The following is a 25,380-nucleotide window of genomic DNA, read 5'->3' as shown; positions in this document are numbered from 1 at the left end:
GGCCCCTCACGGCCCGGCCCGCCCCGGCCCAGCCCGCCGCTTCCCGCCGGGGCGCGGCTCCGCCAAGCCAGGCCCGGGAGGGCGCGCGCGCTTCCCGCCCCTCCGCCGGCGGCGGCGGCGGCGTGGCTCCTCCCACCCCGATCCGCTGCCCCGCCTATCCCCCCGCCCCCTGCGGCGGCGCAGCCGCCGCCCTTCCCCCGCGAACGGGGCGGAAGTGGCGTATGCGGAAGGAGCGGGCGGCTGGTCTGCTCGGAGCGCCCGTTAACGGCCGAGCGCGGCCGCCGCCGCCGCTGCCGCGCCATGTTGCGCGGCCTGGGCAGCTGGCTGGGGCTGGAGCGGGCAGGTGAGGAGAAGCTGCTGCCGGCTGAGGAGAGGAGCAGCCCCGCGGAGGAGGAGGCGGCGGCGGCAGGCGCAGAGGCGGCCGTGCGGAGCTCGGAGCAGGCGGAGCTGCAGGCGGACTCGGAGGCGCTCCTCAGCCAGGCCAAGGGACTCGGCAGTGAGTGTCCTGTCCTGCCCCTCCCGCACGCGTCGCCGCCGGGGGCCCTTCGTGCGGGGGAGAGGGTTGAGTGAAAGGAGGGCTTCGCTTGCTGGAGAGGTGTGTCGCGCCCAGGCGTCCTCACGCGGGGAGTGCTGCTGTGGGTCTGGTTTTAAAAGAAAAAAAAAAAAAAAAAACAACCGTGGTCTTGGCAGCAAAACTCCCCTCGTGTGGTGAGAGGGTAGCACGGGGTAGCAACTGGAGGAGGGAAGGTAGACCGGATTAATGCGTGCTTAGAGGAGAAGTTACTGGTACTGACCAGTGGTACTTCAAGCGAAGCTGTGGTCGAGCTAAACAATTACAGACAGGTTTTAAGATGAGTTAAGCACGTTTGTTCTCAATTCAGCAAACGTAAAAGAAAAACCGCTTCTCAGCTAGATAGCAACAACTCTAACGTAGCTTGCACGGTGACGCGAAACGGGGAATGCAAGTTTATGAAGTGACCTGAAGGCTCTTTTGAAAAAAGAAAAAAACAAACCTGAAGCATATCTTTCCAGATGTAAATGATAATTCAGGTTAGGCTAGCTAGTTTGGAAAATTATCTCGGTGAAAAGTTTTGAAAGTCATTGCTTCCTACCCTTTTCTATTTTATATTTTCACATATCTTTGTTTTGCACCTCTTCTAAATCACATCTGTTAACTGCAGTCTATAGCATGCACAACTACCATGTGTTTCGCAAGGTGGAGTTTTTCATACAGCTTGTCCAGTCTCTTCCACAGTTCTGAAACAATCCTGTGCAATTGATAAAGCTGGAATTCTCTAATTTCATCTTCATTTTTTCTGCATTTCAGAGATTCGTTTTGAATAGCAGTTACTGGCAATGAGAAATACTTGATTGAGTTGCTAACGATTCTGTGCACTGTTAAAGGATGTTGCCTCACTGGAAATCAAAAAATATTTAAAAAAAAACAAACCTGGATGTTTAAAATATGAACCAAGCAAATGGCTGCAAATGTTCCTTTCAGTTATCATCTTTCTCAGAATTGTTACTAAATGAACAGCATTTCTTTAAGTATCTGTTCTGTTGTCACTATGGGAGAAGTGAAGTGTAGGTAGTACAGTTCTGTACTCGTTGCTAAAGTATGGGTTTTTTTACTGGTGCTCTGAAATGCTGGATCAATATCATCTGAAAGGTTAGTCTGAGATGGTTCTTTACTGTGTTTTGCCTTGGGCTATCTGAGCTGCAGCAGTTTATCTGTGTAGTTTGGTCAAGTACTTGTCTGGCTGTTGTAAATCGATCCTAATCTGGTAGTCCCTCTGCTTGTTCAGGAAGGGAAAAAAGACTTTGAATTTCAGGGGAAGTATAAGTATTGACTGTTACAGATATAAAGGTCCATCCCATAATTTGCTCTGGAAGTGAGAATTTGCTTTAGTTGATCCATGGATTCATCATCTGTGACACCAGAGAAGATTGCGGTGGAAAGGCTTTTTTATAAGGATTTGGGCGTCACTGTTTTAACACATGGTAACTCTAGAAACATCTGCATGACTAACAACCAGGGTAGCTGCGTGGAAAGACTGCCCTAGCACATAAAGAATTTTGCTGGTAAAACTGAAGCCTTACATACATTATTTTTTGCTCATTATCGCATCATTACAAAGGTTAGGAGAGTTTGTCAATGTGAACTAATAAAAATACTGCTAGATACATATTGTTAATACAGGCATAGATTGTAAGAGGGAGGGAAAGTTTCTTGGCTGTCGGAAAGTGGAAGTGTTGCTTTCCACCACTAATTCTGTTTTTCTAAGGCCAAGTACCACCTCTTGAGGTTTTGCAAGTACCTTAGTTCAGAAGAATATTTGCCCTCGATGGAAATAAAAAGCATTTTGCTCTTCAGACCAGTTCCAGGACGGGCCAAAACCACTTTACCCAACAATACCAAAACGTCGCTGGACAGCAAATGTTTCAGCACCTTTTGCACCTAAAACAATTGCATATGAGAAAGTTTCCAGGGATACATAAAACCACCAATAAAAGCTGGTAGGGAGGAAACAATCCGGTAGGCTGCTGCTTCCTCTACTGTCATAAGGGGGATAGTATATGTGTCTCTATCTAAAGTGTAGAATATAGGCCTTTTTTTTTATACAATGTGAAGCATGTGATGGGTTGTAAAGCCTGATAACAGATATGAAAGATGCTAGCGAGTACTTGAAGGAAGTTTGGTTGCTGCCACTCTTTGGCTTATAAGTGGAAGTTGCATATAAAAAACTGGCTTGTTTAAGGGCTGGCTACACCTCTGCATGTTTCAGTATTGATTTGGTGATATTGTAAAGAGAGAATATTTTATGTACCACAAAGAACAGTCAGCTTTCCAAAAAGTGCCGTAAATGTTCCAAAGTACCTCGTTCTAACAGTGGCTAACAACTGTGTTAAAACAACTCACTTTTTTTTGCATGGTGAGGTTATTTCATACATTTCTAACCCATAAGGAAACTGGAATTTTTGTGAGGTCTTGAGAAGGAAGGTGGGTTTTGTTTGTTTGAAACAGAAGTGCTGGTTGGTGGTTGTTTTGGTTGTTTTATTTTTTTTATTTCTTTTTTTTTTTTTTTAGAAGTCCCCTGTATAAAAGTCAAAGTTGATTTTCTGGAATAACTAAAATATTCTTACCATTGCACATGCTTTGTATTCCTACTAATGCATCAAATATGTCCTTGATAGTTACTACACAGTTTAGATCCACCATTACTACTTCTAACCTTAGAATTAGAAGAGAATAGATTATTTCAGTGGGAAGGGACCTACAACTAACATCTAGTCCAAGTGCCTGACCACTTCAGGGCTGACCAAAAGTTAAAGCATGTTGTTAAGAGCATTGTCCAAATGCCTCTTGAACGCTGACAGGCTTGGGGCATCAACCGCCTCTCTAGGAAGCCTGTTCCAGGGTTTGGCCACCCTCTCAGTAAAGAAACGCTTCCTCATGTCCAGTCTGAACCTCCCCTGGTGCAGCTTTGAACCATTCCCGTGAGTCCTGTCCCTGGATCCCAGGCAGAAGAGCTCAGCACCTCCCTCTCCATGTCCCCTGCTCAGGAAGCTGCAGAGAGCCATGAGGTCACCCCTCAGGCTCCTTCTCTCCAAGCTAGACAAGCCCAAAGTCCTCAGCCGCTCCTCACAGGACATGCCTTCCAGCCCTGTCACCAGCTTTGTTGCCCTCCTCTGAACGCCTTCACGGACCTTCACATCCTTCTTAAATTGTGGGGCCCAGCACCGCACACAGTACTGAAGGCGAGGCCGTACCGAGGCTGCATACAGCACGATAATCCCCTCTTTTGACAGGGTGGTCGTGCTGTGTTTGATGCCCCCCAGGATGGGGTTTGCCCTCTTGGCTGCCAGGGCACACTGCTGGCTCCTGTTGAGCCTGCTGCCGACCAGCACCCCCAGGTCCCTTTCTGCAGGGCTGCTCTCCAGCCACCTCCTCTCCCAACTTACAACTTGTGCCTGGTGTTACTCTGTCCCAGTTGCAGAATCTGGCATTTATTCTTGTTAAATTTCATGCCGTTGATGATTGCCCAATGCTCCAATCTATCTAGGTCCTTCTGCAATTATTATATCATTGTATTTACTATGGCACTTTCCAATATTTTATCATTGTATATATACTGTAACTGTGATATTACAGTTATAATACAACTGTTCAAACGTAATAAAGTGCTTGTGGCATAAACAATACCAATGTTGTTTTAAGATCCTTTGTCAATAAACTGATGCTTAATGTTTCTGGAGGTTTGTGATACGCATCTTGTTGCTTGCAAGTTTGTTCTCCTTAATTAAAAATGAACAATACAATGCAACTGCCCATGCTATGTAGTTCTTTCCCTGCCACCTTTCTTCACTTCAGCACTGCTAATGTAAAAAATGCTAATTAGTCTTTGGAAGTATTTGTTACTGCTGTTCTGACGCTGAACATACTCATAAAAATAAGCAAACAGGGCCACAGCGCTTCTCGTGGAGCTAAAAAGAGGAAGACAATGCAAAACAGAAAAGGGCAAACATCAAGAGAAAGCTTCTATCTTAAGACTTTTGAAGGTATCTCAAGTGTTACTTGCCTGAAATTTTTCATGCATTTGCTGCCTTACTTCATGAGACTTCATTGTGCATGTTGATATTCTTAAATATATAATTCTGTTTTAATACTGTTGCTGAAGTTACTTTATTGCTTAATGTCTCCAAAATACTTAAATGAAATTAGGAGAGATACATCGCTTCAGAAAATTCATTGGAAAGCAATATTTCAAAGACTATTAGGAATGTTTGATTTAGTAAACAAGGTTCATGTATAAAAGTTTGGTTTACAGAAAGCTGTGGTCAAACGTACAGTTTGATCATCGTCACTAAAGAATATGAACCAGAAAAGCATAAATAGGGTTTTAGGAGTTCTTTGTAGGCCAGAAGCTGGGTTAAATTATTTTGAAAGAAGCTTTCCAGTGAGTATCCAAATGTCTAAAGAGAAAGGAAAATAAATCTAGTAAGATAACTGGATATAAAGAAATCTTTTTTCAGGTCTTTCTCTTCTCATCTGTGAAAGGTTACCTCTTCAATTTTGCCACTGCCGCTACAAAAAAGATAACTGAATCCGTTGCTGAAACAGCACAGTCGATAAAGAAGTCTGTAGAAGAAGGAAAAATCGACAGTATCATTGATAAGGTATCTTATTTCTAGATACTTGATCTGAAAGATCTGTTCGCTTACTGTTGTTGTAACACATGGTAAATCTGGTATGTGATAACATGGTTTTTTTAAGCCTACTTTAGGAATTATGTATTTGAAGAGCAGGTATCTCCTGTCACAATAAATGATGCGACTGAAATGTTTATTCAGGGCAGACATGCCACAAAATGGTCACTCTGCTTTACTCGGTACTGCACCTGTCTTCCATTCCTTAAGGATGTAGAAAGACTTTCACTGCAGAAAGGCCAGAAGAAAATACAAAAAATGCTGACATAGGAGGAAAGGCTGGAAGAATTAGTAGACAGGCAGTTGGGGGATGTCTGTGAGGTGTGTGGGTTTGGTTTTTTTGCCCCAGTTTATTTAGGTTGAAAGAAGAATGCTATAGCTTGCATCTTAAATGCATCTGCGAAGCAAGATTCAGAATTAGGTCAGCTTTGTGGATGTTGTGTGCGAAGACCCTAGAGCTTTACAGGCACGGTTTCATGGAGACCCAGTGAGTTAATGGAACAGCTTGCTACTGTCCTGTTCTTTCCCCCACTCCAACCCTGCAGCTTGTCTCTTGCCCTCTCTGTTCCTGGCTGCCAGCTCCAGCTGCTTAACTTCTGCCAGCAAGTGTTCTTCTAGTGCTTCCAAGTCACAAGCTTGGCAGGAAGAAAAAAAAAAAAGCAGGAATAAGTGCTATGTAGTGTTTTGCTGTGTTTGTTAGCGAGGGTGGCTTGGAAGGGGAAGGGAACTGGCCAAAACCAACCGAGCTGTAGTGGGACTGTGCATCCAGGAGAGTCAAATGTGGGAGATCCAGCGAGACCCCTCTTCCTGCTCCTGTCTCAGACACCCCTTCAGGGGAACTGAAGTGTTGGTGCTTTTTTTTTTTTTTTTTAATACAGTGAAATTCAATTTCTTGATATAATTAGTGTTCATGTTGTCTTCCAAATTAATCATCAAATGACACTTTTAAAGTTCTGCTATGATCGAATTTTGTCTCCAGACTTCATTGACTTTTTAGTGACAACTGTCTACATATAATAGCAGAGTTATATTTCCTACTACAGTATATTAGAGTCTAACGTAATTTTGATCCACATCAAAAAGGAAAAATCAAGTAAGAAGGTTATTTGGTAATTTAATATGCAAATAATCATGCTCATAAGAAACTGTAGCTAAGTACCTACAGCGTATTTTATGCATAAAATACCATTTTCTTTTTTCTGTGAATGCCTTAGAGTAATATGAATTCCCTGTCTTGACTAATAAGTTTACATATAGGAGAAACAGGATTATAGCTATATCATCGTAAAGCTTTTTTCTTATATCATATAAATTATTTTATTCCATAAATACCAAAAATTCATATAGCTTACAACCAGGAGGAACCACAATGATCTATTTGTATAATGGGCACCACCACAGTTCTCTCACTGAAAATCATAGGAATTTATCAGGATTTAGCTTGAAGATTTTTATGCTTTTTGGCAACTTGTTAAGCCAAAGACCTCACTGCATAGAATTTGTATTTTGAGAGTGGTATTCATTTCTAGCTTCATGGGGTTTTTGCCTCTGCTTTCAACTACAGAACAACATTTGCATTGTTACTTCTAGATTATGGCATGCTGACTTCTGAGACCATTCTCCATTTTTTTAATTCTAAATTCAATATAGGATATTTCTGAACGTAGTTTAATGCTTTTAAAACATGTTTGAATAAGTCTAAACAGTCTATGTTGTCTGTATTTGATATGGTAAGGCAGTAAGTGTATATGCATAGTATGCTGATGTTCAAATTATCAGCTAGGATTTTCCTTTTTTTTTTGTCCCCTGAACTTGATAAAACTATAAATATAATCTTGAAAACCTACACAACAGTTTAAACTTTTAAAGGCAAAATTGAATGTTTCAGTAAAGGAGAATGTACGATTTACATGAAACACCTTTAATTAACTTAGAAGAAGGGCCACCAGGGATATAAGAATATGATCCTGTAATGTATTTGAAAGCACTTTCTGAGTGAACATGAAACAAGAGGAATGAATTTTTTTTTATTGTGGTTCCATAATTTTTGTTTTAGACAATTATTGGAGATTTTCAGAAGGAACAGAAAAAATTTGTCCAAGAACAGCAAACAAAAAAATCAGGTAACGTATGCTTTTTTGATAATACATAACGTTACATGAGCTAGAACTTGCTGGAAGCTGGATGATTGAGCTGTAGCTAAACAATCTATCAAAACTCTTTAATAAAGAAAACTGTTTAATGAAACACATTATGGCAGAACTTAACATATATCGTGGAATAGGAAGATGACATTTTTAAGTGAGGTTAGTGTTACATTATCTAGTTGGTTTAGATTTGCTTTTTTAACCAAATTCAGCTTTATGAAATTAACTCAAAGATCACTGTGCTAGCAAAGCTGATCTCTTATTGTTTTGAATGTTAAGCCTGTGTATTTATTGAAAACAGGCATGCTGATTACTTTTGAGCTTTAGCAATCATGTCACATTTTCGTAATGAAATTAAAAACATGGGTTAGGGTTTGCACTGTAGTATTTAATTAGTTTTGCTGTAGGAGTTGCTCTGCTTATATTAAAGGCTTAATTGCTCTTTTGCTTTCCCATAAATCATTTGCTTTATAATTATCTGTGATCTAATCCTTTGAGTTATCCACCCATGTACTATTGACATCAGTGGATCTATTTGGGAGTTTAAAATAAACACAATTTTTTTTTTTACGTTGCATTTCATCATTGGGTTTTATCTCTTTTAATGTGTTACCTGAATGCAATAAGCAGCAAGGCTGCTTACATGATTGCGTTGTCTGTATTTCTTTTTGTCTCTGTTAGTAAACTTTGGCATCTGTTAATGTATTTCTACAAGTTTCATGAAAATAGGTAGCTAGATTGGTGAAAGAAGGAGTAACATGGCCTAACAGAAAGAAGCATTAGCATGAGGTGTGAATCCATGTGGGTGAAAGATCTTGTTGATATCAGGTGCATAGGCAAATAAGCGTTGTTAGTTTAAGTGCACAAGAATTATTTGTTAACTGTTACAGATGCATCACGATGTCTCTGTAGGCTGAATTTGTATTGACAGTGAAGAGATTAATAGATTTCTATACATCTACAATTGTTTATTTTCCTCTATGTACAGCCTACAGAACTATTTTGGAAGTATCTGTGTAAATATGTAAATCAGCTGAACTCGAGTATGTTATTCAGTGTATAACATCTTGTAATTTATAACAAATTTGTAACTTATTTTTCTCCATCATTAAAGAATTGGTGTCTTCTGGGTGTTAGAAAATTAATACAATAGTAAGTGATTTTGAAAACTTTGTCTAAACTAAGTTTATGTGTTTAAAGTGAATCTAGAAATTTCTATGTGCAGGCAGCTTAACCAGTTCTACAGCACTGCTTCAGTGACTAAACTAAGAGGCACCAAGTTCTGACTGGTGCACACTTCAAAGAAATCCCCACAGTTTTAGATTTACAATAACAGAAATCAGCAACCAGCAAAATTTTTTTTTTTTTTTTTTTTTTACCTCTGATAAGCAAAGATCCATTCCTAGAGTTTCTCTCTTATGCCATGAGCTTAGTTTAGGAAAAAGGAACAATGAATTGGCTTTCTGATGTAAGTCTGCTTATTTTTGTGACGTTATATGTTACTTTATGTAAGGTGGTTTATTTTTTTTTAAAGTAATACACATGCAATTATTTTCCTCCTTTCAATAACAGAAGCAGCAGTGCCTCCCTGGGTAGACAGCAATGAAGAAGAGACAATTCAACAACAAATACTGGCCTTATCAGCAGTAAGTATTTCGTTTCCTGTAAGATTTTAAATTTTTCTGTTGGAGAGGTTAAAAGTAAGTTTGGCTGGCATTATTAAATTACGTATTTTCAATATACTTCTTTTAATGTGTCTCGCACTGCACCGATCATGTGCAAGAGTAAATAGTTCTTTCAGTATCAACTTGAGCCAAAGTAGATCCCCAATATAATTTTTTATTTTTATAAAGGCTTTACAGCTTTGTGGTATGATAGAATGATGTGAGAAGTGGGATTGCTTTGCTGGTCTTGTGTGTGAAATATGATACCCTTTTTCTGATATCAGTTAATGACCATAAATATGTTCTTCAAAGGATAAACGAAATTTTCTGCGGGATCCTCCAGCAGGCGTGCAGTTTAATTTTGACTTTGATCAAATGTACCCTGTTGCAATGGTGATGTTACAAGAAGATGAACTTCTCAATAGGATGAGGTTTGATCTCGTTCCCAAACAGTAAGTAATTTCTGCTGGTAACTATGTATCGTTGTACTTTTAATGTGTCTGTAAACATTCGTAAATTACTCCTTTTTCTTTTCACTTCCTTCAATTCTTTCTTTATGTACTTCCTCTGTATATATTTTACATCTGTTAATTTCACATGCATGTAATACTGCACATGCATTGCGGTTTAGCAATTGGAGGAAAGAAGAGAAGTAGATCTGTTAGACATTCAGAACTAATAAGGGCCTGTTGACTTAAGAATGGGAGAGGCCTTAAATTTTTCCATGTCCAGTGTGCTAAATTAATTGAAAATCTTTTTCCCAAACAAAAGTAAAAGCAGCAACAAAAACGTTCAGATCTGTTGGTGTAACTGACACCCCAGAAAGGTTATTGGAGATAGTCAGAGGTCCCCTGGAGAAATGGTAAAAGAATGCGTCACAAAACAGCAGCAATGCAAGCAAAAAAAACCTGGTTTTGAATAGGCAATGGAAAAAGCTCTATGTTGCGACTGCCTGCCTTCTAGTGGACCTAAAAGATCCATAAGGTCTTTGTGCCAGCAGTTATGGCCTGTTCCAGTATGGCTTCTTGATCCCAGCTTTATTCCAGTGCTGTTCTCCTTCCTTCTCCAGCCCCAGACTCTGCTCCTAAAGCTCGTTTCACAGGTAAACTTTCTTGTTAAGTAGCAGTTCCCAACATTAATCTCCTTGTCTAAGGATGGAAACGGGAAAGAAAACATCTTTTTTTGTGAGCTTTTCTCTCTTAAATCTCCTCCTTTTATGAACCTTCCCAGCTCCTCATTTTATTTACCTCCTTCCCTGCTGTTCTTTGCTGCTGTCAGTCCTAAAGCTCTGCCCGTATTCTAAGTCTTCATAAGATCTGTCTCTGATAGTCCATCTTCAGCCTCTGGTCATGCTGTCCTTGCTTATACTGCCACATTGCTTAATAGGGTTTTTTTCCTGTTCTTAATCTCAATAGTCACTGTTTGCCTGAATGGGCAGGAAGGTAACTTCACTCTCTTATTTCTTTCTTTCTTGACCTACGCACCTTCCTCCCCACAGGCCTTGCCATTTCTGACTTCTCCTCCCTCTGGGTTAAAGTTGGGTCTTTTCTTGCTTGCTGGAGGATTATGAGAGGGAAATGTTACCTAAGGAATGGGGTGGTCTCCCATTTATCAGAGCTGGTCGTTTCCGAGATGGCAGTTTCCAGTTACGGAAGGTCCTGCAGACATGCTGAAAGATGTGCAGGTAGTGGAATAGTTCTGCTGCAATCTAGGAACGGCTTCTGCCTATAGATCGAAGATGTTCCAGTTCCATGTCAGGTCTAGGGAAGATGTAGGTGAATATAGTTTGGCAATGATAGAGTGTTGGTTTTAGAGAGGAAGTGAACAGGGTTATTTGGCTTGTTGGGTTTGTTTAGATAATTTGGCAAGAGAGATGGAATAGCATTTTATTTTTCTAAATTATGTATTGCTACATGCTGTTAAGCTTTTTCTGAAGTTATATCATCGTTGTTATTATTATTATGTTCAAGTCCATTGTAACTGTCTTGTAAGAGATCAAGAACTTCTACAAGGATGGATTTTTTTTTAAACTGTGTTAATATCAGAAATGCCTTTTTTAAATTTTTACTTGAATGGCAGCTATGTCTACTCCTTGCCTCTGCATATTTAATTTTATTTCATTGCTAGGTTGTAAAAGGAACCATATTTCCAAATGTAGTAATCAAAATCTGTTTGTCCTCTCTAGTGTAAAGGAGGAGGTGTTCTGGAGAAATTATTTCTACAGGGTGTCCCTAATTAAACAGTCTGCGCAACTCACTGCACTTGCAGCTCAACAGCAAGCAGTAGGAAAAGAAGAGAACAAAGGCAGAGAAGAGGATATCCAACTGAAAGGTATGGGAAGGATTTGTTTAGCACAGCTCGTTAAGTTAAGTCAAGTCATGCATGCTGACTGTATACACCAGGTGACATTGAATTTTTATCCTCGATTTCCTATTAAATCAGGGCTTCTCTCGCCGTACTTCATGTGTTTGTCCAGATGGGGGAGGAGGAGGCTCTAGTGCTTTTAAGCCACTTTCCAATTTCAGCCAACTTTATCAGAAGAGTGGAGACCTCAAGAGATGAAATTTTGTACTTGGCTTGTAACAGCTCAAGACCACTAGTGGTCTCTGGTGTGCTTTTTTGATTTGTCAGAAAGAAGTAGGGGGTACTTTTAGTTCACCTGATAAGACAGTAGGTACTAACCAATCCAGCCAGCTGGCACATGGTTTGCTCTTGGCTTTTGCTTAGGTTTCAGGCCAAAGAGAAGTTAGTGAGCAATATGAGGGTAGAATTACTGTGGTGGTGAAGGCAGACACACATGCAGGATGTGGAAAGGCCCACAATGTATTGTAGAAATGGAGGAAGATGGGGACCAGGAGTCTACCTGGCATTGAACCTTGAGATGAAAAAGCCACTTCAATGTAGGCGTCTTCAGTTACATTGATCAGTTTATACAGATGATTCTTACTGACCCTCTTATGAACCACTGGGCATCTTTATCTGTGTGCAAACAAATTCTGCAAGCAGGAATATGTGCAGCTTAAAGAGTATAAAGCAGTTACTGGCGAAGACACAAAGATAACTAGTAGCTCATTAAATCTTAGCTTAAGCTAGGTACGCTCACCACCCCGGTAGGACACCTGAAGAATCTTGGCAGGCTGTTTTGATTTGATTTCTGCTTCTGCATATCATTGCTTCGGTAAACCAATTTCAGAAGAAAAGGTGGCTGCTGCTCTTGTGGCTGACTGGCTAGTCAAATAGAAGTTACTCCATCATTAATTACAGAGCTGAAGGTTTCCTTTGTGCCAGCTAAATAAGTAGGTAAATGAGCAGTCTTAAACTGTAAGTTCCTAGGGCAGCATAACCTTTTTTTTTTTTTTTTTTTTAACAGTACTCACATTTGCCAAACTATGGCTGTTTTAATTAAAGTGTCTCAGCTCTACAGGAGAGATGGCAACTGACCCTATGAACAACAAAACTGTTATCTTTGAGTCATCCAAACCCTTGGAAATTGCCAGTCAAAGAGAAAGTTGCTGGATAATACCCAAAGAGTTATTCTAGTAAAATTACCATTGTGACCAAAAACAAAACATATCCTCATTTTAAAAAAAAAAAAAAAAAAAAAGGCACTGTCTTGTGGCCTGTTGTAGATCTCATACAATTCAGAAGACCAGTATAGGATATGCAGATAGATTTACTGTCCTAATGGCTGTATATTCTGTAATGGCAAAGATACATTTACCAGACTGTAGTAAAGACATGTTTTGTTTGCTTCAAAGATTGCACAGATTTGGGAAGCTCTGAATCATGTGTTATTTTGGATTTAAATAATCTTTTTGAAGGTTGGATTCCCTAATTGGAGGCTAAAACTGGAAGTAATTGCCTGTTGGTAACTCTTCATAATGTTCAGAGTTTCTTCTTAAAGCTGACTGATGTCTATAAAATAGAATTAATTGCCTTCCATTTTTATCTCTGTCTGTCTCCTCCTTACCTGCTGTTTTTACAAAGTTAAATTAGCATGGTTGATGTGAAAGGAAAAAAGAAGGGACAAATGGAAGACATTCCACGTTCTAGTGTAGAGGCTATTATAAGATCTATAACAAAATGCCAAGTTCTAGTCCTTCTCCAGGTATTAGTAACTATGTACTTGAGAATCGAGTTGCCCTCAGGGGCAGACAGCACAGCAGCAGTGGAGGAGATGATGCCAGGCCAGTAGATCCAGAACAGGGCTAATGGTATGTTAGTCATATCGGACTGGTGCATGGCCCAGTGCAGAGCTGCTGTGCCGCTTCTGCGCGAGAGCAGCAGATGGAGCTTGAGGCACCTCCGTAGTGCAGTGCTTTGGGCGCTCGGTGCTGAGCTGCGAAGAGTTAGTGCCCATGTTCTACAGCCTCCCTGAGCAGCGAGTCCTGGAGCCTCTTTGGCTGCGGTGTTGGGTGCAGTAACAGATCCTCTGAAGATCGGGAAGGGGAAGGAAGAGAGAGGATGGGACAGAGCAGTGGGCATTGAGTAGATGAGCTGTATAAGCAGTGACAGCTACCAATTAGGGAATGATTTTAATTAGAATGGATCTTAATCTTAAAAATTAAACCTGAAAAAATTCCCCCTCCAGGAACTGCTGAGTAAGCAGGAAGTGTCCATCTGGGCACACTGCAGTAAGCAGAGCTGCAAGCTCAGAGCTGCTTTGCATGCTTAAACAAACAGAACTGCTAAGCAAGCACTCCGTCACTACCACAACCTGCCTTGTATATAATTGTTCTTGCAGCCACCTGGCTCTTTATTGTGACTTCTCTGCCCTGCTAGTTGCATGAGGAAGAAAGCTGGGGTGTTCTTTTACCTGCCAAGAATAAGATCTGTCCTTGCTTGTAAACAATTGTTGTCTTCCTAGCACCATGCTACTAAATACAGAACGGACAGTGAGTTTTCTTAGGGAATTGGGAACAGCTTCTAGGGTTTATGTTTTTCAGCGACTTCCTTTGCCTGTGTGAAAGAAGGTAAGGCTGCAGTGTACTCTTCTTGTGTGCGTTTAGGGGTGTGCATACAGATGTAGTCTGGTACACCTAAGAAATAACTAGTCCCCATGTCAGTAGTAGTACCTAACCAGGGGAGTCTGGGAACTTCTGTGAATAGGCAGAAACTGGATCTCATGACCAAATCTACACCTTTGTAACTTTAAAGATCTTGTGACATGTGGTGCAGTCTGTAAGTGTTTTATAGAAGACATTCTTTCAGATTCCCAACTGTTCCTATTTATGTAGTTCTTTGGATCGTTTTGAGGGGCAGAGGGGTTCCTGTGATTTAACTTTGGAGTCATAATGAGGAAATGGTTTGCTAAATTTGCCTTAATTAAGAATAGAAAATTGCTTCTCTTCCATTTTGTTGTTGCAAATGCTTCACCTATGGCTGAATTCAGCCTTTAACCACCAGAATTCCTTAAAACTTAAAATACAATATTTCCTTGTACATTTAATAGCTATGCAGATTAAATGAGATCTTTATATATTTAAATGTAATCTACCTTTTTTTTCCCCTCTTGACAGAAACAGTACGGCCAAAAACACCGCCTGTTACAATAAAGCCTCAAATAAAATCTCAAGAGGTAAAGAATTGGTTATATTTTAGCTGGTATGTAGTATGTGAAACTGTTACTTAAGAGGTAATTATGCGTCCTTTTGAGTAAGTTGTGCTATGAAACCATAATAATATAATATCTGACAGTCCTAACCTGCTGCTGTTCTGCTGTGATGCTAATTTTTAGTGCATACACTTTAAACTCATTTTCAGTAGAAGAAACAGTAGCTTATCTGAAGAATACTCTCATTAGTATCCTGCACATCAGAGTAAAACCATGTTTTATTATAAAGGGTGACATTTCCAAAATGTTTGGAGCAGAAGGTTTGCATTGTATCTACATACAAGGAATACCTTCATGAAAATATACCTATGTACCACGTTCTGTCCAAATCTTCAGCAGCTGTCAGGCTTAAGTATAGGAAATCTAAATGATGCATTGCAATAGCGACATTATTTTATTGCAATGGCAAGAAGAGTTTTGCTTGATACTGCAAAAACCTTTAACTTAGACACGTAATGACCCTTGTTCATTTCTGAATTGTAAAATCAGTACCAGAGGACACTCTTGGCAGAAGCAGAGCTATGCATTCACTTGCCAATAATATGCAGTGGACTAAATCAAGCTAGAAAGATTTCCAAAGAATAGTCCACTCTTAATCTAATTTGTATGTAGAAAACTGTTACTGAATTGTGGTCAAAATTTAATATTGGTCTTAGATACTGTTGTAAACTACTTACGAGTTTATTATTATTTCTGAAGTTTACGAAAACAGAATTGAAGTTGTTAACACAAAAAGGAGCCTAGAATAAAAAGCAGACCATTTTCAGTACAACTATCTAACATTTTTGTCTGTACAAAAATACTCTGAAAGAAAAATAGCCCATAAAGAAAAATAGTTGTCAGAGTAATGCATTTGGTTTATTTTTTTGCTGGCTCTATTTAAAAGGCAGTCAGCCACATGAGTGGAAGTATTGGTAACCTTTTTTTCCCCTTTTTGGATAAGCTTATACAAAACTGTCTTACTGCAGGATGAGGAGGAGATTTCCACAAGTCCAGGTGTATCAGAATTTGTGAGTGATGCTTTTGATGCCTGTAATCTGAATCAGGAAGACCTAAGAAAAGAAATGGAACAACTGGTGCTAGACAAAAAGAAAGAAGAGACTTCAGTAGTAGAAGGTAAAGCTATTATTACCTTCTGTATCTTAAATACAGCAATTCTAAGATAGGTTGATTTAAAAAAAAGAAATTGTAATTCGATTTAGGAAAGTAGATTCATGACTGTTTTTCAAAGTGTATGAAACAACCTGCAATGAAATATTGCAGAAATTAATGATACTTCTCACCGCAGTCGAACCACATCTTACACAGAATGTTAGCTGTGAGGAGTTTAAATCCAAAGAACCTAACAATTTTTAGGTGGCTCTTTTATGAATGTGACAGTGGACTATTTTTTTCTGTCTACCTCTTCCTTTCCCTGCCTTCTCTTTCACCGGTCCTTATGCGTATGAATTTTTCTTTCTTTAATTGACATCCTTGTAGGTAAAGTAAAGTATTTGGAAGTTAGGCTGTGTTTTCCTCTTGTGACACCAGCTAAAAAGGCAGTATTTGCACCAGACTGTGAGCTTGCAGATGCATCTGCTGTAAAAGGGTTACATGCATTTAGAACAGTTAAAATTTAACAAATAGCTTTGAGAATGATGAGAAGAAATAAAGTGGGGCTTATACTTAAATTATTCAGAAGAACTAGTATTAGTGTAAAAAGCGTAAAAACAATCTGTGGTGACGTGACTGGCCATACATAATGAACAATTTACTGTGAAGACACTTGTATATGTAGATGTGTACCATAATACAATTTTCAGAATTCATCTTAATAATGTGTTTTGGGTGTTGCTGAATCCTTGTTTTCTGAAATTGTTATTTTTTCCAATACATAGCCAAGCTTGAGGAATTCTAATAAATAATATCAGTTCCTTGCATCTAGCTTTTTGATGGAAGTGTTTCAATAAGTCATTAATGTGTAATTTGTTCAGAGAAATCTCAGCTGGCCTTAGTGACTTGGACTATGGAATTACGTACCCTCATACCTAGGCTGAAGTACTAACCAACATGTAACACATCAAACACCCATCTCCTCCCCCATACTCTTGCATATGATAGGTAGAGCTAGTTAAAACAGACATTAACAACACAGGAATGCCTTCTGACTCATTTTTTTGCCCTGAAGTATGAAATATTGTTACCTTTAACCCTGATTAAATGAGCTTGCCTAGCTACAAATGTCAGTGAGAATACCTGCTTCTTTTTTTTAAATTATCCACAGTATTTGATCTTGATTTTTTTTTTTTTTTTTTTTTTTTTGTTAACAGTATATTCAACAAACTTAGGAACTTCATTTTTTTTTCTGGAGATTGAAAAGTACAAAGGGAGATTCAGCTGATAGACTGAAAGACTAGGAAATGAGCTTGCAAAGGGACGCTTGTTATGACTAAGCTGTGTATTTGCTTTTTATATCTTTATTATAGTATGCACATGGGAATATAGACTTGTGTATTAATTAATTCCTGTCTGTGGTCAGTAAGAAGATGAAATTTTTGAATTTTTTTTAGTTTTTAAGGGGAATTGCCCTTAAGGGGGATATAAGAGAAATTCAGTGCAAATTCATCTAGTTTTATATAAATAAGCAACATTCTATATTAACAAGTTAATTCTTACACATCATTTATCTCTTGTAGAAGAAACTGCTGATTGGGAAAAGGAATTGCAACAAGAGCTTCAAGAGTATGAGGTGGTGACGGAATCAGAAAAGCGTGATGAAAACTGGGATAAAGAAATAGAAGAAATGCTGCAAGAAGAAAATTAAGCATTTTCACAAAATCACTATAACCCTAAGTTTTTTCTGAGGACTGACATGGATTTCTGCTTTCATATTTTGCTTACAAAAGATCTTCAAAAGACATAAAGGACTCTAAAATCTTTATAATTCCCTATGGGGATACAACCAGCATTTCTGTTCTTTATATGAGCAGTTTCTGAACTTCTACATTCTTCAGAAGAAAAAAAAAAAGACAGACACTGCAGGTTATATGTCATAATTAAAAGTGATAACATTATTACATGAAGCAACAGTCTAGTTTGAGGTATTTGGCATTTTTAGGTGGTCAAGAAGCTCGGCAAAGAGATTTCTAAATCTAAGAATCTCAATTTTTTTGTCTACAGCCTTCTGTTTGGCATGTAAAAATGGATGTAGTAAGTAACTTAGTCCTCGAAAATAACTCTCATCACATTTGCACTCTGATGCCTGTATAATCTGTAAATGTGTACTATTTTTAAGGTACTTGTAGCTAGTAGCTTTCTTGTGTATTTAACTTCCTTAATGTATGTAGCCAAAGAATTTATAGAAAACCCTATCAAATAACTTCTGATAATTTGTTAAAAAAATACTATTTCAGACTCCAGAAGAAGTACTGATTAATGATTGATCAGGTATGATTAACTGGCAAACATTTAAGTATTTAAATAAGAACAGAGTTATTAACTGCTTGAATTGAACTGTTGTTTTTGTTAAATCATCATATTAAGATATTGCCTTTCCCTACAGAGAGAAATGGTTTAATGCATTCTTTCTTCAGAAGACTCTTACGTTTCCATTTAATTTTGCTGTCTGACTGAGAGCAAATTAAATGTTTCTCTTTATGTTAAGTGCTGAAACTTTTATGTAAAAACTTTGTCTGGTTTGGACATCTTTATTAAATACTGTAGATATGTATAAAATTGCCTCATTTCTTTGGTGGGAGGGCAGAGTGGGGGGCAAACATACTTCAGACACAGATTTCAAAAATATACTTTGTCACAGTGCTTAAGACATGGAATTTAAATAAAAAATAGTTTTCTTTAAAAGATTTTCTGATTCTTCTTAGGCATCTGGATGTTTCCTGTAGTTTTACCATTAAGTCAGTATCTTTCTGTATGTAAATGAAAATTTGATGTTCTATTTGTCATCTATTTCATAAACTTCTGTGACAAAACATTAATGAATTTCGAAATACGAAGGAAAAGGGGTAAAATGAAGTAGGTAGGAGCCATTAAGCACAAATGATTATAGGCATGTTACATAAAGTAAGCTCTGTCTTAATGACATAATTCTGCAGAAAACTTTTGTAAAGAGACTGAAAACATTATAGCTGTAATTACTGAGTCAATATTCATCCTGTGGTAATTGAAAAGAGCTAAGTAGTTTAAACTGCTGTTACTATAAGAAAGGGCTATGTAAAATTGTCTCTATTAGCAGCTTGGACAGAAAGCCCTCCTGTATTTCTCATTATGGAAAATGAATTGTTTTAAACCTGCATACATTTGGCTTCTCAAATTAGTTTATTACCATACACTGTCTCAACTACAACTCATCCTAAGCACGATTTGTATTTTTACAGTGTTTTTCACTTTTAGTTAACAAATGCAAGGTAAGTCATGGTAAATAAGAGGTACTTCAGGACATTTTTATATCTGGGATTAATTAAAGGCCACAGAAGTTAGATCTGTTACGCTCCTAAAAATCAGACTACTCAAAGCCTAATGTTTACTCTTGACAAATACAACTGCTCACAGATTTAAGCCGGAGACATTAGGATCTGTCTGCTGTACAGTTTGACACACCACCTTCTAAAAAGATGGGTAGTTCTGTTCTCATAGTGGCAAATCTTCCCTGGATGATGAAGAGCTCAAAATCACTGCTCCAAATAGGCGCTTTCTTAAAAACCAGCCTGATCATTCCTAGTGTTGTCAGATTATATGATGGGCTTATTTGCATGGGGTTTGTACATCAAGCCTCATCTTTCTTTTCATGTAAGTGTAGCCTATATAATGGTTATAGATACTAACCTCCATCTCTTAAAAAAATGGCTCCTACATATAAAACCTTAGTTTTCCAAGTCTCATGAAAAGCATGTCTAAAAAAAAAAAACCACTATTTAAATTTGCATTTAAAAAGGCAATAATGTAGCAAGGCTGAACCTGACTTGAGCTCTGATATTTAAAGCCTCCTATCAGAAATCATACTAATATTTTTAAATCTGCATATCTGGTTTTAACCTAGAAAGCTGAAATAAGTTTTGTGTAATCCTGCAGTTTTCAGGACTGGCCCATGTCTTTCAGTTAGGTTAGTGCTACAAGTGCCCAGCAGTTTTTATTGTGGGTGGTAAGAGGGAAGGTGTCTGCATTCCACTTGTCATGTGAGATGAACAGAGGTAGACCTCTTGATGTTCATGGTGAATTTTGCAGGCCTTTGTAGTCCAAATCCATCATAATAATATATTTCATAAGCAAGTATGCTGGTGTTTTCTTAACAACATCATTACAAGCACTGGGATGGTGCAGATGCTAAAGTCCAGCAAAACAACAACAGTTTGAAATCAAGGACAAGGCCAAAAGAAACCAAGAATAGATGTAAAGAATACCAACCTGTGGAGACAGCATAAGAGAAAATGCAGTTGTTTAAAACATTGAGGAAAAGCAAAAAAACAAAAAGATTGTAGACAATTTTCTTTAAAAGCAGCTAAACGTGCAGATTTTTGAATTAACCTTTGAGAAACAGGGAAAAGATTACCAGGAATCATTTGGGTTAGCTTAGAACAGCGATACAGCTTTCTTCTGAGATACCAGCATCTCCAGTTGTTCTGTGCACCGAAGCATCCTCTTCAACTATTAGTTTACTAGTTCAGTTGGTATTAGTTAATATGTGTATGGAGTTTTTTCATTCAGTGATTTGTTTGGAGGGAGGAAGAAGAAAGATTGTAAAACCCTGGAATAAAAAAAGTGTAGTAAAAGGCTCCCCTACATTTTTATTTGACCATTTACAGCTGTTCTCTAAACAAAGTTAAGCAAAGCTTTCAATCCTGAATTGTTTCAGTAAACTTTGAATTGCTGTAGTTTGTCACTTCAGTTGGGTCATAAAAGTATTTTTTTTTCTCCTTGCTGTTTGGTTATCTTGGTGTTGGTTCGGTGGGGTTATGTATGTAGTACTGAAGTGCAGGATGTCAATTTTAACCTCATGCACTTAAAGAATAACCGTATGTACAGGAACATATCACCTGACCATGAGATGCATCCTTGAACTCTTGGCCACTCGCATATTATTGACTTTGACTTTGCAATAGCTATTACATAAAAGGGAACGAAGTGTGTTTGGTTACTTACCAGTGCACTGCCAAGCAAGAGCAGCTGTGTCGGGCCCTCGGTCCATGGGCTGTATCTAGAGTCTTGTTGCACGATTACAGCGTCGAGAGCCACAGCAATAATGGTCTGGGGTTTGATTCAGCAGAAGTTTAGAAGATGTATTGTCTGGCCTGATACTATATGTCTCAGTAAGTGCTGGCTGATGTATCTACAACAACAGTAGTACAGTAGCCTAGCCTTAAGTAATGTTATTCATTAGTAGATTTTTGTTCCAAACTACTAATTTTCAATGCTTTTTTCCTTTGTTTTAAATGTTAGGGGGTTTTGGTTGGTGGTTTTTTTTTAGATCAGCGTTCCAATTTTTTTAAATGAAATGGTAACAGTGAATTAATTTCTTGCTATATTTTCTTTGTATTATATTGAAGTATTTCAGAAAACAACAATTCCTACAAAAACATTAGAAGACATGCATGCCTTCATTTTCTTCTCAGTATAGCCCAGTACTAGCTCTATATATAGACATATGAAGACCATGCATATATATAAATGCAAACCCACATCTATTAGTGTGTCTAAATATATTCAAAAAATCACAAGGTACTTTTCAGCTGTTACTTTTAACTAGATAGGATTGCGAGAGGAGGAGCAACCAAAATAATGATCATTAGTTTGTCACTCTATCATTTTTAATGAGACAGTGCTCTGTAGAAATTATCTTGAAGAATGAATCACTTGCTTCATTTTCTAAAAGCCTGGTTTTCATTACGGGACAAGTTGGGAACGTTTTCCTTTGCTAATTCAGGGATTCACGAAGCTATGACAAACCTCTCCAGATACACTTAGGAGGAATGCCTAATGCAAAACTATATGGGCAGAAAGGTTATTTTATCTCAGTGTGATCCTGACAAAGTAGGGAAAGACAGAGAAAAATGCAGTTAAGGGTTATATATAAAATTAGAAGAATAAGGATTTGATGCCTGCTTTGATATATGATGTGCTAAAGAAAACCATGTTTAGCATGGGGGGGTTTAACTGTATGCATGCACAAAACCTTAATGCTGCAGTTGCTTTTATTTATTTGTTCTCTTAGCCATGGTTTCCATACTCAAATGTGAAGGTTTCAGAGCCAGATAAAGCTGCTGCTTCTCTGCGTTTCCTATCCTTCCCAAGGAGAAATGAGCCCAATTTACCTCACAGTCCAATAATGGCCAGAGAATACATTGATTACACCCAGCTTCTTGTCCCACTTGTTTCAGAAACGTTTTAATGCTGGCCAGGTGCCCTTTCGTGACTTTGACACCTAGAATTTAAACATCAAACAGTTTTGCTTTTGCTGTATCATCACCACCTTGCATCCTGTATCATGTGTGACAAGACTTTCAAGCCCATTGTGTGCTGGGTGGATGAAAAGTGCTGCCGTAAGAGCATTACTGGGGTGGAGAGGAGCCTCTGCAGACATGTGGTGTGGATGTGGAAACAACAATCATCTCGGTCGGATGTGGTGTCAAAGAATTAGTGGGCACGTGAATGAAAGAGCTGAAACCATCGCCTAAGAAGGCAAAAATACTGGCGCATAGGACCTTTCAGGTGGAGGAACGTTGTTATCGGACACACTTTGGGTCTCTCTGGCTATGGATATACCAGTCAACTGACGCGTCTGAGCACATGTTGAAAACCGAATGCCTATGAACAGAAAGACCCCTAAAAATGTTTGCCCTGAGCCAGCTAGCAATCTCTCCATCAGCCTCTGGCCACTGAGTTATTCCCAGTGGAGCTGGTGAGCAACCCAGCTTTGGAGGCTGAGGGGTACGGTAGGGAATGGTCTGCGTCCCCTCGGTCTGGGTGCCAGAGGACAATCACTGGCAGATTTAACTCACAACTGCAAGCATAGCCTCTGGCCTGGCTGTCCTGCCCCCAGTCCTGGCTGGTGTAACGAAGGACACCAGCAGCAGCGTTAGAGTGAGCAGCGCCAGGTTCATTGGATCCCCAGACCGACCGCCTGCCTTGTCACAGTGAGCCAAGGCTCGCCTTCAGACCCTGCTGGCCGGCATCCGAATTCTCTTTCAAAGTACGTTTGCACAAATCCGTAACTGGCTATCGTTCTTATCCATACAAATGTCCAGTTCCTTTTTTAATCTAGTTCATTACTTCATTGGTATTGGGGGGTAATTAATTTCTTAATGTGTTAAGGGGGGAAATCTTTCTATTGGTTTCAAATGTGCAGCTTTGTAATTTAGCTGAACGGTGTGCGACATGGGAAAACAGAAGGGCCTGACTTTGCCGCCTTTTCATCGTGTCCCACGTGTTACTTTCCTGAGACAAGCAAGTAATTTCAGACTTTTCACTCTTGTCGTATTTTAGTGCAGGCATTTTTCCATCTATCCAGTAGTTTATGACGGCCTTCCTTAGAGCTTATTTACCTTCGGCGTTCATTTTCTAGGAGGAAGTTGTGACACGTGCAACAAGCACGTAGGAGAACACACCACCCAGCTGACACATGCTGGTCTCATTTCCTGTGCTACTCCTCATCCCATTCCACGTGCACCCTGATGTCGGGGTTTAACCCCAGCCAGCAACTAAGCACCACACAGCCACTTGCTCACTTCCCCCCCCCCCCCACCCAGTGGGATGGGGGAAGAGAATCAGAAAAAAAAAAGTAAAACTCGTGGGTTGAGATAAGAACAGTTTAACAGGACAGAAAGGAAGAAAATAACAATAACAATCATAAAATGACAATAATAATAATAAAAGAATTGGAATATACAAAACAAGCGGTGCACAATGCAATTGCTCACCACTCACCAACCAATACCCAGCGAGTTCCCAAGCAGCGATCTGCCCCCCGCCCTGGCCAAGTCCCCCCGGTTTATATACTGGGCATGATGTCACATGGTATGGAATACCCCTTTGGCCAGTTTGGGTCAGCTGCCCTGGCTGTGTCCCCTCCCAGCTTCTTGTGTCCCTCCAGCCTTCTTGCTGCCTGGGCACGAGAAGCTGAGAAATCCTTGACTTCGTCTAAACACTACTTAGTAACAACTGAAAACATCAGTGTTATCAACATTCCTCTCATACTGAACCCAAAACATAACACTCTGTACCAGCTACTAAGAAGAAAATTAACTCTATCCCAGCCAAAACCAGGACACCTGACATCTTGTTCATTTTTATTTATAGCTGTATGTTCAGCCAGTACGTATTTGCAGTATTGTCCACATTGGGCCCCAGGCAATCTCCCTAGTAGCTGTCACTGAATTTTAGGATCCTCTGCAGTAGAATAGTGGTGATTTGGGCTGGTTTTTTGGTTTGTTTGTATTTTTCTGTTTCCCTCCTGCCTTCATTTTCATTTTTGATTGGACATTCTGTGAAACGTCACATTGGAAGAATTACAGTTCCTACTCGGTACTGGGGGTGAAGTGTTCCAAGAACAATTCTGGTAGTCCAGAGCTTCTTGAAAATTTCAATGAAAGCAACTATCATAGTAACCATGAGAAAAGGACAAAATTAAATTTGGTGCTGCATTTCAATAGTTTCCTGACTGCATTGCAAGCTGTAACAATGCTGTAAGAAAAGAAATACTGTCTTTATTTCACAGCTTCTCGGCTGCCATTCTTTAAACACCTTGTTCTAGTTGTCACCCTACCGATGTGTTTAAAAAAATAATGAGGTAACTCATTTTTAGCAAGTTGCCCAGGAGTCCCCACCCCAATGAGGGCAGTGAAGTACTCGAGAGGTGTCAAACTGGCCGCTTAGGCGTACAGGGTTCATGAAGTTAGAGACTACTCTTAAGTGTGGTAATAACCACGTAACTTGGATGTAGATCGCAAAAACAGATTACCCTGAAAATTTATAAGAAATTGATGACTCAAGGTTTTTACCAATGGATGCTTATTTATATCCTAAATAATAATAATAGGAAAGAATTTCCTAAATTTTCTTAAAATTTCAGCTTCTTCCCTGTCAAAACATGAGACCGCTACTTTTGGTGCCCAATAATTAAGCAGCTTCTTGGCAATAGCCCTTTGGGTGGAATATCTACTTGGCTGTTCCTAGTGTGTAGTCCATGACTGTTCCTCCCTTGCACGAGCAATCTCCAGCAAGGTCATTAGCAGGGCACAACTGCAAATATGTTCTCATCCTCCTGCCACTACGTGTATTTGCTTGCAGGAGTGGAATATGAACTTCCAGTACTGTTGACATGCACTTTGCCGGTAAATGCATTTCTGAGGGAAAACAGTTCACAAAAACACACAGAGAGACATAGGGAGAGAACTGTAAATGTAACTGAAAATACTAAAAGTAATTTTTTCATTCAATTTCACATTTGTGTTCTTCAGAGGACAATAGCACAGTGAGCAATTAGCGCACTGGCGATCTGTGACTGAGTTCGGAAGCTGATGGCACCTCTCTCACCACGCCTGCATCCGCTATCCTCAAAAACCCCTAAACTTCTGTAAAAACTGACTTACTAGGAAGCAGTATCTTTCTTCACGAAAGGATTATAATTGATCTGTGTCACTGTATCAGCAGAAAAAAACCCTGCCAGTTCAAGCGTGAAAAGAATTACTGCTGGAAATATATTCTCTAGCATCTGGTAGTTTTTGAAGAAAGAACTACCTCATTCTCTAACATCTCT

General features: G+C 39.2%; 1 protein-coding gene across 1 annotated transcript; it reads left to right on the top strand.

Annotated features, from left to right (window-relative positions):
• The first annotated feature begins 206 nt into the window (after positions 1-206).
• Positions 207-18,347, top strand: SYAP1 (synapse associated protein 1). Its single transcript, XM_052774115.1, has 9 exons — positions 207-496; positions 5,060-5,178; positions 7,265-7,331; positions 8,928-9,001; positions 9,332-9,471; positions 11,205-11,350; positions 14,539-14,597; positions 15,602-15,749; positions 17,309-18,347. Exons 1-9 carry the CDS (start codon positions 301-303, stop codon positions 17,434-17,436), a joined length of 1,077 nt encoding a protein of 358 aa, XP_052630075.1. The 5' UTR covers positions 207-300; the 3' UTR covers positions 17,437-18,347.
• The last annotated feature ends 7,033 nt before the right edge of the window (positions 18,348-25,380 follow it).

Source organism: Harpia harpyja, chromosome 22 (assembly GCF_026419915.1).
Source record: "Harpia harpyja isolate bHarHar1 chromosome 22, bHarHar1 primary haplotype, whole genome shotgun sequence".
NCBI lineage: Eukaryota > Metazoa > Chordata > Aves > Accipitriformes > Accipitridae > Harpia > Harpia harpyja.
Note: the sequence above shows the minus strand (reverse complement) of the source record. Positions and strands in the feature narration are given on the sequence as shown.

Bases quoted from the DNA above. Each gene is read 5' to 3' on its own strand.
- SYAP1 (XM_052774115.1), top strand. From the start codon at position 301: ATGTTGCGCGGCCTGGGCAGCTGGCTGGGGCTGGAGCGGGCAGGTGAG. The intron at 9,002-9,331 runs GTAAGTATTTCG...TGTTCTTCAAAG, and splicing joins AAATACTGGCCTTATCAGCA to GATAAACGAAATTTTCTGCG. The intron at 9,472-11,204 runs GTAAGTAATTTC...TGTCCTCTCTAG, and splicing joins TTTGATCTCGTTCCCAAACA to TGTAAAGGAGGAGGTGTTCT.